Genomic DNA, 17,915 nt, shown 5'->3' with positions numbered 1-17,915 from the left:
ACCCTCTCAATGCTAGCCACATCTCTCTTGAAGTGCAGCGCCCAGAACTGGACGCAGTACTCCAGCTGCAGCCTGACCAATGCTGCATAGAGAGGGAGGATCCCCTCCCTGGACCTGCTTGTGATGCACCTGTGAATGCAGGGCAAGATGTGGTTGGCTTTACTGCCTGCTTCCTCGCATTGGTGGGTCATGTTCAACCTGGAGTCAACAATGACTCCAAGATCCCTTCCTGCCTCTGCTGATAAGGGTGATCCCCAGCCTATAGGTATGCTGCTGATTCCTTCTCCCTAGATGCAGGACCCTGCCCTTGTCTGTGTTGAATTCCATCCTATTTTTTTCTGCCCATCTCTGTAACCTGTCCAGATCTAGCTGAATTCTGTACCTCCCTTTTGGTGTGTCCACCTTACCCCACATCTTGGTGTTATCAGCAGACTTGGACAATGTGGTTTCCACTCCCTTGTCTGAGTCATTGATAAAGATCTGAACAATACGAGCCCCAAGCCAACCTAGTAATGCCAGCTCTGAAGCCGCCGGTTGACCTCATTGATGCAGGCCTCGTGGTGCCATCCGTGTCTACTCACTGGGAGAATACAGGAGAATACCACCTGAGACCCCAGCTCCTTGAGCTTGGTACAGACTTTTCTCCTCCTCCTGTTTAAAAATGTTCCTATCTACTTCTTTCTTTATTCCAACCCCATCTCCTTGGCCCAGTCCCATTTTTCCCTGCCAAACCAGTTCTAGTGTCTGTTCCTTAGATTTCACATCATTGTCTCTTTGCCAAGCCAGTCCTAGTCCTCACCCTGTCCCGTCACATCTGGTCTGAGTTTCTACTTCCCAGCCCTTATCTGGTTTCTCCTTCCCTTTCTGACTAGCTCTCATCTAATCTTCTTCCATTGGCCACTCCTTTATTATCAGTCTGTGCCTCAGTTCTTTCCAGTTCCTATTCCCAGCATCTCTGCTGGATGTAAACGTACTTCCCTACCTTATTTCAGATTCCTTTTTGAAAGCATATGGGGTGCTAGAGGTTTTAAATCAAAGGTGGTCAGATTGTGGGGTTTGTTTGCTTGGTTTTTTTGATTGGGCAGAACATTTTATTGGTTTAGATTTGTTCTCAGAAATGACTGAATGATATTAACCGAAAGTATTTGTTAAAATTCAGGCAGGCACCCAGCGTCTGGAAGTTTAGCTAAAATGTTTAAAACTTGGCAAAAGCTATAAGCAACTGAAAACAGGACTTTATGAAGGAAATGATCAGCCAGCATGGCACTGCTAGGTCTGCCTATAATATGAATTTAATGTGCAGGCGATACAAATTTGTTTGAATGTGGCAACTGGGACACAGTATCTATCACCTCTTTTTGCCTGATTTTGCTCCATGCAAGTCTCATACAAGTTCCAAGTATAAGCTATTAAGATAAATGTACTTTAAAATATAGTGATGGATACACATGTCTCCTTAATCTTGATCCTTTTAGCATTTCTCCTAATTTATTGTAAATGCAGGCAGTCGGGTGGTGCTCAAAGCCATGATGAATATTAATTGTTCTTCATTTTAACACATGCTTGACTTTTTAATTTACATAGCAGAGTTATTGAATATGTGGGTCTGTGTACAATTATATGAATTTGTAAATACTGTAGGAATATAAAGGTTTGAATCAAGGATAGGGAACCCCACTGGCACGCATGCCAGTTACTGGCACGTGGAGACACTTTCCTTGGCATGCCAGGAGGTGTGCTGAGGAAATTGTTGTAAAAATTGTTTTTGAAGTTGCTGCTCCGGGCTCTCTGGAGCAGCCACAGGTGCCACTGCCATGGCAGGCACTAGGGGCAGGGTGAGGAGATCACAGGCAGGGGCACAGCCCTGCTCACATGTCTGTGGTGGTGCTGACCTGTCACAGTGCTGGGAGCTTTTATGACGCTCCCTCAGGTGTGCGGAGAAGAAATGCACTGAAACAGAACCCAAAGCTGACACTGAACTTGGCAAGGGATCGTGGGCCGCTGACCAAGTCAGGAGCTGGGGTTGGGGTTGGGGCTGGGGCTGGGGCTGGGGCTGGGGCTGGGGCTGTGCCCATGGCAAGCAGCCTGAGCCCAGCCACCATGCTGCTCAGTAAGCCTCCCCTGGCATCATCTCTGTGCCTGCCTGCCTGCCTGCCTGCCTGCCTGCATCGTTGGGGGAGCAGAAGGGAAATTCTTCTTTTCTCTTTTCTCTTTGTTTTCTTTCTCTCCTCTTTTATTTCTTTCCCTCTTTTCTCTCTCTTCCTTTCCTGTGAACTTTTTTCTCTTTTTTCTTTCTGTTCTTCCCCCCTCACCCCCATCACAACATGCTTAACAAAAAAAAATGCACAACAAGAAAGGTAGTAGATGAAGTTTTATTTGTTTGTATTTATTTAGAATTTTTAGAAAATCTGGTGTTTACCATTTACAAAAAAAACCACAAACCAAAACACGCCCCCCCCAACATTTATGATTATTAACTGTATTGCTATGCAGTGCATCCTGCCCTGTACCTCCCGCCCCGGTATTGTTTTTCTAGCATGCCATCACTCAGGCACCTTACAAGGTAGACATTGTGGTTTTTTCCAGCACTGCAGCCAAAAACATTGTCTACCCCTGGTTTCATAGATTTCATAGACACTAGGGCTGGAAGGGACCTCAGCAGATTGAGTCCAGCCCCCCACCCAAAGGGCAGGAAGTCAACTGGGGTCATAGGATCCCAGCAAGATAAGCACCCAATTTGCTCTTGAAGGTGTTCAATGTAGGTGCTTGAACCACCTCCGATGTCAGGCTGTTCCAGACCTTGGGGGCTCAGACAGTAAAGAAATTCTTCCTCATGTCCATCCTGAAACAGTCACACAGTAGTTTATGACCGTTCGACTATGTCATCCCTTGGGGCGCTCTGGTGAACAAATGTTCCCCCAGATCCTGGTGATCACCCCTGATAAACTTGTAGGTGGCCATCAGATCACCCCTGAGCCTACGCTTTTCCAGGCTAAAGAGCCTCATGGCTCTCAGCCTGTCGTTGTAAGGTCTGTTTTCCTGACCTCTGATCATGCGCGTGGCTCTTCTCTGGACTCTCTCAAGCTTCTCCACATCCTTTTTGAATTGTGGAGCCCAAAACTAGACACAGTACTCCAGGGAAGAATGACATACCGGGATTTGCTTGAGAAGCATCTATGGATGCAAGACAGCGTTTTGGTCACTTTACTAGCCGCAGCATCGCATTGCAGGCTCATGTTCATCTTGTGGTCAATGATGACCCGCAAGTCTCTTTCTTCCGTAGTGCTAGCCAGCGTAGCACTGCCGAGCCTATAAGGATGCTGCAGGCTTTTCTTCTTAAGGGGAGAACTTTGCATTTTTCAGTGTTAAATGCCATCAGGTTCTCGTCTGCCCATTTGCTGAGCTTGTCCAGGTCAGCCTGGATCACCCGCCTGTCTTCTGGCGTGGATGCTTTGCCCCAAAGTTTGGTGTCATCGGTGAACTTGTCCAGTCCGCTCCTGACTCCAATGTCCACATCATTAATGAAACGGTTGAACAATATGGGTCCAAGGACAGAGCCTTGAGGGACCCCACTGGTCACAGGACACCATGATGAGTGACTGTCATCAATTACAACCCTCTGGATCCAACCACGGAGCCAGTTTCCCAGCCAGTGGATCACGGTGGATCCAGGGCCACAATTGGCCAGTTTTGCCAAGAGGTGATCATGGGATACCAGATCGAAGGCTTTTTTGAAGTCAAGCTATGTGACATCAATCTCTTCTCCCTTTGTCCAGGTGATAGGTCACCTGGTCGTAGAAGGAAATGAGACTGGTCAAGCAAGACCTACGCACAACAAACCCATGCTGGCTATCCCTTAGGATGTTGGCGTCGGCCAGTCCTCCAAGTATGGCCTCTTTTAATAAACTTTTCTAAGATCTTCCGCGGGATAGGAGTCAGGCTGATGGGCCTATAGTTAGCCGGATCCGCTTTCCTCCCTTTCTTGAAGATCGGGACCACATTGGCCACATTCCAGTCTTCGGGCACTACACCAGAGCGCCAGGAGTTTTCAAAGATCCGTGCCAGAGGCTGGGCTATGATGCTCGCCAGCTCCTTGAGTACCCTGGGGTGTAGATCGTCAGGGCTGGCTGACTTAAAGGTATCCAGCTTCTCAGTGTTCCTTCACGAGGTCAGCATTAATGGAGGGCAGGGGATCTCCCTCACCCGGACCTCCTTGTCCCATAGCAGGCATGGGCGTCCCATGGGACTGATGAAAGACTGACGCAAAGTACCCATTTAATAGGTTGGCTTTTTCCTGGGCATCAGTTGCCCCATCTGGTTCAGCAGGGGTCCAGTGTTGCCCTTATTTTTCTTCTGGCTCCCCACATATCTGAAAAAGGACTTTTTATTGTCCTTGATGCTCAAAGCTAGTTGGAGTTCAGTTGCAGCCTTGGCTTTCCTGGTTTGCTCCCTGCAGGACCACACCAGTGCAGAATAATCCCCCTTGGAGGTGAATCCTGTCCTCCATCCTTTGTAGGCCTTTCTTTTTAGCCTCAGGAGGTCTGCTAGGTCCCTGGAGAGCCAGGGGGCTGCTGTGCCCTCTTGCTGCCTTTTCTCCGATATGGAATAGACTTAGTTTGTGCATTGAGGATCACTCCCTCAAGGAGCAACCATTTTTCTTGAATTCCCCTCTCCCTGGGGTCATGGTCCCTTAGGGCCTGACTGACAAGCCTCCTGAGCTTGTCCAAGTCAGCTTTTCTGAAGTCAAGGACTTCTGTGTTGCTGACTGACTTGCCAGCTTTACGGTGGATGATGAAGGTGATCAGCTCATGGTCGCTGTCACCCAGCTTCCCATCGATCACTAGGTCGCTGATTAGGTCGTCCCCCGTAGCCAGTACCAGGTTGAGCAGTGCTCTGCCTGTCGTTGGCCCATAAACTTCTTGTGTGTGGATGACCTACTTGACTCAAGAGGGAGCTTTATAACTGCTTGGATTTTGCTGAGTGATCCTCCCATGAGATGTCTGGGTAATTGAAGTCACCCAAGACAGCCATGACCTGGAGCATGCAGCCTCAGCCAGTTCCCGGGTGGACTCCTGGTCAAGCTCAGGACTTTGGGTGAGAGGTCTGTAGTAGGTCCCCACCATTGTGTCCCCTGTGCTGTGTTCCCCATGAATTTTAACCCAGAGGGTCTCCAGTCGTCCACCCTGGTCGCCAATATCAGCTTGCAGGGATGCGTAGCTTTCCTTAACATGGAGAGCTACACCCCCGCCCCTTTTTATCTACACGATCCCTCCTGTACAGGGTATAGCCATCTATACCTGAGGTCCAGTCACAGGTAGAGTCCCACCAGGTCTCCGTTATCCCTATGACATCATAATTATTTGCATTGAGCAGCAGGACGAACTCCTGCTTATTCCTCAAGCTCCTGGCATTTGTGTACAAGCAGGCAAGTGTCTCCTTGGTGGCTCTTGCCTTGCCCACAGATTGTACCAGGGCTGGGGCAAGAGTGGGCTCCCTTAAGTGCCTTGGTCTGCTGGCTTTGCAAGGGTTGCTCAGCGGGCCAGCGATGGCGGTAGTCCCCCTGTCCCCCAACGGGCTTAGTTTAAAGCCTGGTGTAGCAGGTCAGCCAGTCTAGCTTAGAAGAGCCTCCTCCCCAGGGGGGAGAGGTGGAGGCAATCTCTTCCCAGCAGCTCTCTGCCTGTCTCACCAAAGAGCGTGCTGTGGTCATGGAAGCTATTTAACTGTTAAAACCTCCCCTTTACCAACCATTTTAGTTAAGAACATTGCCACATATCAAAGATGACAAATATGCCTTAATTATTTAGAAGTCAACTTACACTTTCTCTTTAATTTCTTTTTTGACATGTTGATGCTTTAATGTATTATGTTTTCATGCATATGTCTGCTATTTTATTACTCCAGAAGGTAACTTTTATTGCTGTAAGAGATTTGTTGCTCCTCTTAAGTAGCAAGAGACAATTCATACAAGTATATAAACTAAAATATTCCAATCTCTGATTTGATAGTAGATCTTGGAAAAAAATCCATTCCCCAAGGTAGAAAAATAACTTGTGCAGCAGCCTAAGCCATTGATTCACTAGAACTTAAACTATTTCTTGTATCTGTTTTTAAAAAAAATCCTGGGAGTGTGATGGTGGAAGGGGTAGATGAACCAGCGGTAAAGGTATTGGCCTGGAACTTAGAATTGTGTTCAGTTCCCACTGAGGATGTCATTGTGACTTAGAGCAAGCCACTTAGTCTCCTTTTGTAGGATCTGTAGAGGAAATGTGCAGGTTGCAGGTTCCACCCAATTAATTGTAATCTGCAGTTCCACTAACCACTGCCAAAAGTATTGGCGTGATGCATAAGAAATAAAGGACCGCTTATGTTTCCATTGGAAAAACATCCAGTCATTAAGTGCTGAAGTGACTAACTTTAGTCAAGTAGATCAGGGCTGCCAAACATCCAGGCCATGGGCTGGATCCAGTCTACAGAGCTGTTCCATGTAACAGAAGTTGGAGATGTGGCAGGAGGGGTATGTCCTGCTGCAGAATTGTAGGACATCAGCAGGTGTAGGGTGAGCAAGTGCTGTACTGATGCCCCTGCCCACCTGGCTGCCACTTGGTCCATTGTTGGACCCTCACCCTTGCAGCCACTGGTAGCACAGATCTGGCTGTTTTAAAGATGTTAATCTCCTACTAATGTGATTTTTAATTAAATGAACTGAGTTGAGGGCAGAAATGTTTGGGGAGATAATAGTAAGTGTACAAAGAAAAGCGGTGATAATGCAGTTTGTAAAAAGACATAGTAATAAGAAAGAGCTTGGCACCCCTGTTGTAGGCACCTTCTTGTTTGTATATCTTTGACTTCATGCTAGTGTTCATAATGTACTTAGCAGCCGCAGTTGTGGTTTCCTATTGAAGAGTGAATAACATTGTAAATAAACCAAAATTCTACTGTTTACTCGCACAAATAATGTGTAGCTGTATTTCCAGTGATAGTTTCCTTTGTATATGCAAGAGTTACATTCATTTAATTGTCAGCAATATATAAAACACAGCAACAAACACTTGCTGTCTAAGGCTCAGTATTTCAGAATAATTACTTCATCACAGATGCCTGTTGAAAAAATAAAATGGTATATAGCAACTCCCCAACTATATGGGGGATTTCAGTATAAAGTTTTTTAGTACTTTTAAGAAGCATAAGAGGTAGATGAGGAGAGCCACCTAACAGTCTAGAAAAGCCTAGATCTCTTGGCAAAAAGGATGAGAGACCAGACATCAACAGGTCACCGCTTGAGACCTAAATGTTTAATAAAAAGACTTTTAAACTTCCTTGTCAATAACTAGTATTGTCTTCAGGATGGTGAAATTCAAGGAATATCCTGAGTTTCACTAAATGTTAGTAAGGCTCTGTGCATCATTAAAGCAAGCAAGCAGCTTTTTTCATTCTTTCTCTTCCTCTTTTTTTTTTCTATTAAACATAAAAAATCTGTAGTAAATGAACATTATTTTGGTAGTTAAGTCAAGTGTCAAAAAGAAGTGCCAAAACTATGTCTCCTGTGCAACTTTAGTTTGGCCCTGTCTAGTGTATGCATTATGATTCAGTCATTAATTACACAAATGCGTGGGATTTTTAGCACAAAATCTTTACATCCAGGATGGACAGTGCTTAATGAATGATCAGCTGTTCAAGTATTTTGTTTTCTACCATTTGTTCATAGTATATCCCAAAACTTGTTGACTGCATACTGTTCAAACCCTGTTCTGCAGACAGAATTATTAATTTCTCCATGGGCCTTTTTCTCATCACTATAGTACATGAGTATTTCATAAATATTGATTTAATACATCTTCACAGCCCACCAAGAGTTGAGGGGGTGGTATAATTGACACTTTGTTTGGGAAACTGAGGCACAGACAGATTAAAGTGGGGGAAAAAACTCCTCTTTTTTTGGTACCCAGCCAACCCTGCCAATCTCCTGATTATTTTCTTTTAATCACTTAACATTTTTATGACTGTTTATCTTCAAACACAGCTTTCATTTCCTTCATTTGCTTTATTAAATGCTGAGTACTTCTTTGCAAAGCAGACCTCAGGATCTCAAGTTGGACAAACAAAATAAGGAACATGCAATTAGTGGCCATCCCAGAAAAATTTGGTTTAAGTTGCACACATGAAATCTAAAGCAGAGGCAGAGAAATAATCCAATCCATTCAGTTCCTTTGAGCTTTCCTTTATCTTTTATGCAGTTCCCTACTTCATTCACTATGTATTTTCTAAGTTCTGCAATAAATGATGCAGAAAGCCTTCTTCACTGCACACCCATCATTCAGTCCAGAGGAAGTTCATTCTAAATAATGCAGAAGTCTTATGGGAAAAGTCTGATTATTTCATCTAAGAATTCTATTTTGGAGTGGTCTATACGTATACAAGGCTTATTCTAGCATCTCCTGTTGTCTGGGTGCATTATTTTATTTTATTTTTTTACTATAGATTTTTGTATGTGATTCTCTAGGTTTTTAAAAGAGCAAACAGAAAAAGCAGAAATGCCTTTCTGTGGCACGATGTTGAGACCCATGTGACTGCTTATAACAATTGTCTACAGTAGGTGACTAGGCTAGAAAAACTGAGATACTGTCAGGGACTTCCATAGAAACTTGCTGATAACATAAGAATGGTAAGGCTCAGATGTGTCACAGGCTCTAGAAGAAAGTATTTCCTCATGGGCAAAGACTCTTCTGTCCCTTCTCCACTAAGCCTTGATTTGACCTCATCTGCCCTGTGTATTCTAACCTTCAAGTTCTGCCTGTCTCCTGCTGGTGAATCCTTGCCCAGGTTTTTATTCTCTTTGCCTAGCCAGTCCTAGCACTTTCTCCTCAAATATCTTGTCCTGGTCTCTTATCCAGCCAGTTCTAGTCTCTCGCCTTGTACCCTTGTTGGCCAAGACTTAATGACCTCTCCTGACTCCTAGTTTTTCCCTGTCCTTCCATCCTTTTCAGCAAGTGGGGCTGATCTCTTATGCAGTGGGTTACCAACTACAGCATCAATACCTGTTGTGTTGTGCAATACCTACATTTAATTTCCTCCTCAGCCAGGGCTATTAAATGTATTTGGTCCCATTGGCAGGCTCCAGCCTGTGGGGCTTCCTACAGACTGAGTGACCCACCTCCAGCTCCAGCCTCTAGGGCTTCTTGCCATGGCTGCCAGAGCTGCTGTGTTGGCGGCAGCAGCAGCCTAAAGTCACGGTCACTGCGGCTGCCAGAGCTTCCCTACTGCAACAGCAGCCCCAGTGGTGATGGTTAAGCAGCAATGGCATTTAACTCGTTTGCTGCTGACACAGGCTTCTTCACTGCTGGCAGCCTCCATTAAGAAATCCTGCGGGGTGCATGATCCACTTGTGAGCACCCCTAGCCCAATGTTTGTCAAATCACATTGCTACCTCCCAGCCTTAACTACTGAGCCCTAATAGATTTGGCCTGGAGCTGAGGGAAGGAAGGGATCTCCTTATCCCTGCTGTTGAAACTGCCATTGTGCAGAAAATCGAAGGCACCTAAGTTCTATTAGATGCATCTTGAAGACCCTAAACTAACATTTTCCTTTAAATTATGCTGTTGTCCATGCTGACTTGAATGAATATAGAGCACAGAATTGAAGAGCTAAACAGCAATGTTCTTCCCTTTTTTCAGTTTTCATTGTATGATTTTATTTTTCATGTTCATATTCCATTTTAATGATAGAATTCTTTTGTTTCATTTACCTCTTTCTCCTCGGTTACATCAAGGAAAACCATTAGTTTTTTTCAGCTTGTTTGTTAAGCAGTACAATAAGAAATAGTTAGAGGCCAGTGGTAAATATATCTGGCTTTTTCTTAGAAGCTGATGTAATTTAGAAAAATGAGACCCAAGGCCTGGGAAGTTTTTGTATTAGCCAAAAATAAATCTAAGCGTAGCTGGCATACGTACCTGGAACTGTGATGTATAACTGAGGACATTTTGGAGATGTTATTTACTGATCATTTCAAAACAGATTTTACTTGAAAGCAGTTATTAATGCAGATTGTTCTATATGAGCTTCAAAATGCTGTATTAAAATATGCTGTAGTTACGGATTTGAGAAACTGCCAGATGGGATTTGCAAAAGCTATTGGGTGTCTTAATTCTCTTGGGTGCTTTTGTAGATCTCACTTGGTACCTATCCATACCTATAGGTACCTAAGTCCTTTTATGTAAATCTTGCTCTTAATTTCTAATGAGCTGTACTATATTGTAGGGTATCTTCCTAATTAGGTAAATCTTGGATAAATTATTTCTACTTTATTCAGTAAGTGATACAAGGTGCAGTAGAGTTTAAGTAACTTTCTTTTAGTTGTCTCTTAGAAAGTGAGCATTAAAAGATCTGGAGTTCACAAGATGCAAGATATAAGCCAGGGTACAGACTAAAAACATAATTCCACTTTGGCTAAAGAGATGATAATGTAGTTTCCCAAAAATTGTAATAAGTAGGTTCTTGCTATTATTATCCATTGACAATTCAGTTGCAAACTGCTTTACCCATTTTCACCTTGTAGAAAATGGAAAGAGAAGGTTGTGGAGAGTGGCTAACGGTGCATTAATAATGTAGCCTTTAGGCTACTGTTCTTTTGGTTTTCAAGCTTTCATGCAGTAAGAATAGCAGGAAAACTACTAGACCTGTTTCCTAGCACATGCCTAGATAAAACAGTATTGGCTTACAGGCATAACCCTGCATAATCAATGAAGTACTACTTCTACTCCTGAGAGTTGGTACAAAATCATGCTGTTCAAAGAGTAACTTCAGCAACATAAGACAGTGAAAGAAGATATCATCCAAAGCTTAATAAGATGTCAGAATTTCAAGACCAGTAATAAAAACCACAGCACGTGTACATTTATGGAAGCCTGCGCACAATAGTTATTAACATTGTGGTAGAATTAACTGTATTGTACAGTTTTAACAAAAGTGTCAAAATTGCTCAAGCATGTAATGCTGTATCTGAAAGAAATTGTTCAATACCTGAAATAAATAGTTTGGAAAGGCTTTTTTCTTTTACTTTTTGGAGTTGTGTGTGTAAAGTAATTGTAAATGAATATACAGTAGCAACCCATGCTTGTACCCATGCTTGCTTAGCCCTGTGGTAAAGCCTGGCAATAAGTCTGCATTGCAATTCTGTCTTGTGTATGTAAAATTGATATTACTAAATACACTGACTCTGTGATGGCTCATGCACTCAGAATTAACTGTTGCTCACAATATGAGCACTGTACAGATGCAGATTTCAGCCTTGAGCTGTTTTTCCTGAAGCCACATCTTTCGAGCCCAAAGATCAGAAAATTATCCTCTATTCCTGCAAATACCTTTATGTACATGAGTAGTACTTAAGTCAATTGCCAATTCATGTTTGCCAGATTAGGGTTTTATTTATCTGGTTTGTTTGTTTGTTTGTTTGTTTGTTTTAATTTCAGAAGGTTGTGGCATCTGGATTCTGAGCGATGTTAACAAAACCAAATACTCGTTGCATGCAACATTTAAAAAAAATGTTTCTAAGTCAGTAGTTACTTCCATGAACATTTTGGGTGCTGCATTACTCAGTATTATTGGAGCTAATGTTACTGAACTATTTATACAGTTGACCTAAGTTGACCTAGCTTGAAATACTTTTTTTTTTTTTTCTGGATAGTACAAATAATTATATCTAATCAACTATTCAACACTATACTTGTTCCGTTTTAATGTTATATAATAGGCTTCATGTAAACCGTTATTTGATGATCCTATGAATTTGAATAAGGTTTTTCTCATAAGTATTCTTCATATGAGGCTAAACTAAAATTTACAGTTTGAATATTCACAATAGTAGTTTCCACCTTTTTCTCCGTCCTTAAAATAAATTTGTTATATTTTTGTTTTCTTTAGTTCAAAGTTCCTGCAGCTACAAGTGCCATTATAACAAATGGTAAGAGTATAGTTAAACTGCATTCCAGAAGGGTCTCAGCACCTTTTTTGTAATATGTACAGCTTCAGAAGGTGATGAATTGTCTGATCCTCGAAGTTCCTTCTGGGATATTGATTCCATGAGACTGGAGACTTCCAACATGGGGTTTATCACCAATATTTTATTACTATTTGAATGGTTGTATACTACAGTACATCTTGCATTTCATTGTGCTGAAGCTTTTAATCATCAGGTGCTGCAGTAAATAAAACTGGTCATAGGTTTTGACAATGGCAACTCAGTGCTTAAAGCACTGGGATTTAATAACCAGTGCAATGTATTTTTAGAACCTTAAATATCTTGCCCTCATTTTGCTGCTGCATGTTCACACTAGTAGACAGTGTATTTTGTTATTTTATCAAAAATAAAAAGGTTGTGTTTTAATTTTACTTTTTTGTAGATGGAATTGGAATCAACCCTGCACAGACAGCAGGTGAGTAGTTATTTGTGATGTCTAGTTGAAGAAATTATTTTCATTCTATGCCCAACCGATGTAGAGCACTGGTATTGATTTATGTTTTCATGGAGGTAATCTGAATTTGATTACCTTTTCAAAAGAGAATGTAGAAATACTAAACAATGCTTGAAAGCTGTCTAAAGTCTTCAGAGCGTTATGCAAAGACATAAATTTATTTGCGAACACATAATTATTATTCATAGTTTATTGATTTAGACCTGTCCGAATATTCTGGGTCTTGTTATTTAATGCAATAAAAATATGGCTCCAGGTTATATTTTATAATTAAATAAATAAGCAACACAAACTATGGTTCCAAATTGTCCATTTCGTATCATCCAACAACATTACTGCTTGGACAGCCCTTCTAAGAAAGTGTTTTGCATTGGTATATCTCCTTATAGTGGTATTTTTCTTCTCATAATTAAAAAAAAAACCTGATATAAAGATGTATTTGTCACAGGTACGGTCTTAGTATTAAATGTTTTTCATTTGCTTTTGCTGACCTGATTGCAATAAAATCCGAGTTTTATGGAAAACTTGAAGGAGACTAGATACTTTTTATTACCAAAATGCGATTGAAGCACAAAAAAAATTTCACTTGAAACATGTTCTTCCAAGTAATGAACAGAGAAGAAAACCATGAAAAATCCTTACACAAGCGAATGTTTATTTTGGAATATGTAGATAAAATGGCAAAGCAGTGCTTTGCAAGTAAACTTTTATTTCTCCTCTCTCTGTTACTTTAAATATCTTAATCTGTTTGGCAACCTGTTAAGCTATGGTTGTGGACAGATGAAACAATTATACCATTCTAAAAAGGAGAGAGGATAAGCTTTAAATACATGTCATCTGATCATTGTCTCCTCGTGTCCCTTAGTAAGTAAAGTTGAAGTGGAGGAGCTTGTATTGGAATGAACCAGGTGCTAAATTTTTGTAGTTTAGCTTCTATTTATTGGAGGGTAGAGCAGACAACTGAAATGCAACAAATCAGCTTGAAAAGCAATTAAGTTTTCCTCTTTTTGGTTAATTCAGATGTTTCAACTATCTGTACATTATTCAATCTACACTGTTAAAACTTAGTCTGTTTTGCAAAATAGAAAATAAATAAATGGGACACAGCAGGCAGTCCATGCATAATTCTGGGAAGACCTAAATTTATTTTATATTTACAGCATCTCTGCTTTGATTTGTTTCTTTTTTACCTTAATTTTTATGTTAGCTTTAAAATTATACTGAAATAATTTAAATCATATTGTTACTTGATGAGTTTTTAATGTGTAACCTTGTACCTGGCATTTTTCTTAAATTGTGAAGTGCTTATTAGACGGGGCAAATGTAGGAGGAAAAAGAAAATTTTTATGAAGCATGTAATCAATTACTGATGAATAAGAAGGATTATTTCTAAAGAATTTAAAATTGATACATGATTATAATACTATCCTTCTTTAAAAGAGACATAGGCTTTAGGTATTGCTTGAAGAGCTCTTATGACATGTACATTACTTAACCCACTTTTGCTCTCTTTTGTTCAGGAAATGTTTTCCTAAAGCATGGTTCAGAACTACGGCTTATTCCCAGAGATCGTGTTGGAAGCTGTTAGCATTTCCTGCTAGCATCATGCCAATGAGTTAATTGTCATATTTATTTTGGAAGTCTACAGTACAACTAAAGAATTTGCCTTTTTAAAGTTATGTAAAATTACTTCCTGGGTTTAAATATTAATTAAAATATAGTTTACATTACCTTTCCCTGACCCTTCCTCTAGTTATAGAAGAATGGTTTGATTTAATGCTATATTCTTGGGAAGAATTAACATGTCTCTTAGGACATGTTATTGAAAGCAAAATGACAGACCTTGACAATGGAAACATCCAATAGCAATGAATAGGTAAATAACAGAACCTCTTATTGTGGGGGGTTAGTTTTGCAGAAGGAGAAGCTGTGCGGGGTTTTCAGGAAAGGAAACATGTAGGAGAAAAAAATTCCCTGCTGAAAAACCTAAAAGTATCATTTTACACTATAAATTATGCATTCTGTATATTTGCAGAATCCAAGGCATTTTGCTCCCCTGTTCTATATATTTCAGTTCAAATAGAATGGAAACTTCAACTTGCCCTATTACTAAAATATGTAGACAACAGCTAAATGCTGTAAATACTTGGTAATATTTAAGATACTGAAAAATATTTAGTTAAAGAAAACATTTACTTTTTTTGTTAAATCTTTAGTTGAGCTTTACGGGTCAAACAAATCTTAATTTTTTTACCGAAACTGAATTTAATATTACTTAATAAAGTGCTATCAGCCCAGACATATTGCTGACTCACAGATATTGGGGATCCAATGAATTATGCTGATATGTCACATTCCTTTATTAGCAAGCTAACACTGATTCTGTGTAAAAGTCTTAGTTCCTTTCTTATGTTACAGGGGAAAGTATTAGAATCACTTGCATGCATGTATTAAACATTTTTATAAATTATCACAAGGTAAATTGTTATTAACTCTGGACCCTTATTGGAGAAACTAGTGCAACTTGTTTTTAACAAGTAAAACTATTCTGTAAGGTATTATGCATTTTGTCAGATAAATTGCATTTTATCTACCCGTAAACTGAGGTTACAGAAAGTTGGACAATAAACTGTGATGCTTGGTAAAACAAGTATTTGTCATGAATGTCTTTAGCCCATGAGCCAAAAGAGACCTAGAAAGGATTCAAAAGGTTGGTATTATAGGGTCTTCTGAGTCTCCCTTCTGAGTGAATATCTGCATGTGGTGGCTCCCATATATGTGCATATCTGAAAGGGATGTTTTGGGCCTGTGAATTTTTCAGCTGTATCTTAAAGCAATAGTTTTATTTTGGTTTCTCTTATCAGAAGAAAAACAAAACAAAACCCCAATATTTGGGGAACAAAGAGCAAAAAGGAGGGAGTGGGGAGAGGTTGAGGCATCTTACGTTCCTTTACTTACTTGCCTAATTAGAATGTGACAGTAAATTAGAAATTGTGCCCTTTGACCTTTTTAATCAACATACTGTGAAATTTATTTTAAGCCAAGAATGAACAATGAATTGTAAAGCATGATGATTTAAGGGCAGAGTGCATCGTTTCTATTAGTCCATTGCCACAGTATAATTAGAATGAACAGAATTAATTGCTTCTAATTATTGTCTGCAAAACTGTTTAGCTGGGTAGCTGCTGGGGGACTATCCGGGCCACAGCATATAACATGGTTGACATTTTATTTTTCTTTACAAAGGTACAATACTTCTTTGCAAAGCAAAGCAAATTCCAGTGTACTTTGGAAGTCTCTGTGATATTTTGATGTTTAATATGAAAGCCAGGTAGCTAAAAGTAATTTCAATTATAAATGCACTCAAGACATTCACTGGTATACAGTAAAATAGAGGATTGATATTTCAAGTTGTAAGTAAAAAAAAATTAATGTAGAAAGGATCCCACCAATGTAAAAAAATAAAGGATCTACTTTGTGGATATTATGTCTCAGCATGTTGTCTGTTGTATGGACATAACACTCTACGGTTAAAACAACAACTATGCATCGGTTGTAAAAGGTTTGTACTTGCAGACTGATTTCAAGTGGCTTTCCATTTTATCTTGAACACTTTGTGTGATGCTAGCTGTAGGGAGAAAACACAAACACACACACAAGGCCAAACTTTTAAGGGATCAGCCTCTACAAAGTGGGTGAGAGTTTTTAAAAGACCTTGGTACTTGGCAGATCCTACTGCAGCATCTCTGAACTGATTTTTAAAGAGTACTTTTGAAAATTGGCTCTAGTTAGGGTGCTGACCTCTTCCAAAAACTAGACTTTAGGGTAAAGCCAAAGGAGTAGACTAAAATGACTACCATTGGTTTAACTAGCCTTTAAAGCATTTAGCAAACAGACACATGATGTGAACTCTTGGACCAAAGTTTCTTTGCAGAGAACTAACTTTTTTTTTACATAGAAAATTATTCCTAACATTCTTATTTTTAAATACTAAAGAAATTTATATGGGAAACATTGGGCACATTTTAGCACCTGCTGTTAGCTTTATTGTCAGCAGATCTAAAGCTACCAATGTTCACAGTCCTCATTGTCTCTACCTCTTCACCAGTATGTTCTTGCTTCATAGGGCCCAACTACAACTAAAAACCTGTTCAGTCTTCTGAGAGAAAAAGACCTTTCAACCTCATGCTCTTCTTTGCTAGACAATCACAAAACATCTGGGACTACAGCTCTGTGTTCAGAGATTAGACATGTTTTCAACACCAATTTCCCTCTGCCAGTCCAAGAGATAAGATAGTCAGGATGACAGAAGCAACTTGTGCTGGTGAGAATAATGAATGACAGTGACTGAAGGTTTTGGATACAGATCAGTCCTTTATGTGGCAATGTGCAGATAGCAGTCAAAGTGAACCAACATAGTGGGACAAAATGAAACTCAGTCCTTGAATTTGTCTGTTAAGATCCCATTTAAACAATATTGACATTAGCTACATGCTAATGGTTGAAATTCATCCTATTCACTGGGACTGCCTAAGACCTACATCATATTTTTGTGGGCTTAAATAAGCATCCGTGTAAGGACACCAGCAACAGAAGAATAAGGACTGCATACTGCAATGATGAGTTTATCCACTGCTACCGTTAAGAGGCAGGTTCAAGCATTGCTTTTAAAAATATACCCTAGCATTGCCCTACCTACCCACTAGTGTTTGAACATAAATTCGTATAGCACAGGATACAAAGCTGCCAGAGCTCAGTTTGAAGCTTAAAAGTACTAGATAAGCAGAGAAGAGCTTGGTGGTAGGAACAGGGTTCTGACCCTGAAATCACTGCCCCTCCAATCCTAGACAGGCTGACAAGCAGTTTTTCCACTGTGCCTGGAACTGTCTGTGCCCATGGACCGAATGGAAAGATTTTTCCCTATGGGATTGTGTCAAAGACTGAATATTAACTCAAGGATGTGGTGTCTACATTTTCTGTGGAAGGCTCAGAGGGGGTTGGAGGTTAATACAATTGTAAGATATAAAGAAAAATATTTGTGAGGAAGATGGTTTGTCTTGTACCATTAAGTCACTTTACAGTTATAGGCTCATTTTCTATGTCAGTTCATTGCAAGCTGCAGGGATATGCTATCAAATCATCATGACTTACCTGTCTTATAATTTACAATTGGAGAGCTGTAACATTCAGGAGTTGGTATGAGAGATGCATCATGGAGAGTATATCATCTGTGTTTGGTGTACATCAATTATTATGATCCCTCACTTGGAATATCCTTGTATGATTTTACTTCTCATGTTTTAATATCAGAACATATTACAAGTTTGGTTTTTGTTTTGTTTTGTTTTCCTTCTTGCACATATCTGGCATTGTAGGCACAGAGTTAGCTTTGTGAGCAATGGCGCTCTCTCAAACTATTTTTTGTAACTTTGTTAGTATATTTTCACC

The 17,915-nt window shown here is 40.3% G+C and overlaps 1 protein-coding gene across 1 annotated transcript in view; it reads left to right on the top strand.

The window, feature by feature from the left end:
• UFM1 (ubiquitin fold modifier 1) overlaps nt 1-15,949 on the top strand; it is a 34,080-nt gene extending 18,131 nt beyond the window's left edge. Inside the window, exons 4-6 of the mRNA XM_090027114.1 lie at nt 11,917-11,956; nt 12,396-12,428; nt 13,988-15,949. Of these exons, the coding sequence (XP_089883240.1) occupies nt 11,917-11,956; nt 12,396-12,428; nt 13,988-14,055 (141 nt within the window). The 3' untranslated portion in view covers nt 14,056-15,949. The remainder of the gene's footprint in view (nt 1-11,916; nt 11,957-12,395; nt 12,429-13,987) is intronic.
• The last annotated feature ends 1,966 nt before the right edge of the window (nt 15,950-17,915 follow it).

The sequence above is a fragment of the Crocodylus siamensis genome, chromosome 1 (genome assembly GCF_052110815.1).
Source record: "Crocodylus siamensis isolate JL-2025a chromosome 1, ASM5211081v1, whole genome shotgun sequence".
Taxonomy (NCBI): Eukaryota; Metazoa; Chordata; order Crocodylia; family Crocodylidae; genus Crocodylus; species Crocodylus siamensis.
This window is presented reverse-complemented; position numbering and strand designations above follow the sequence as displayed.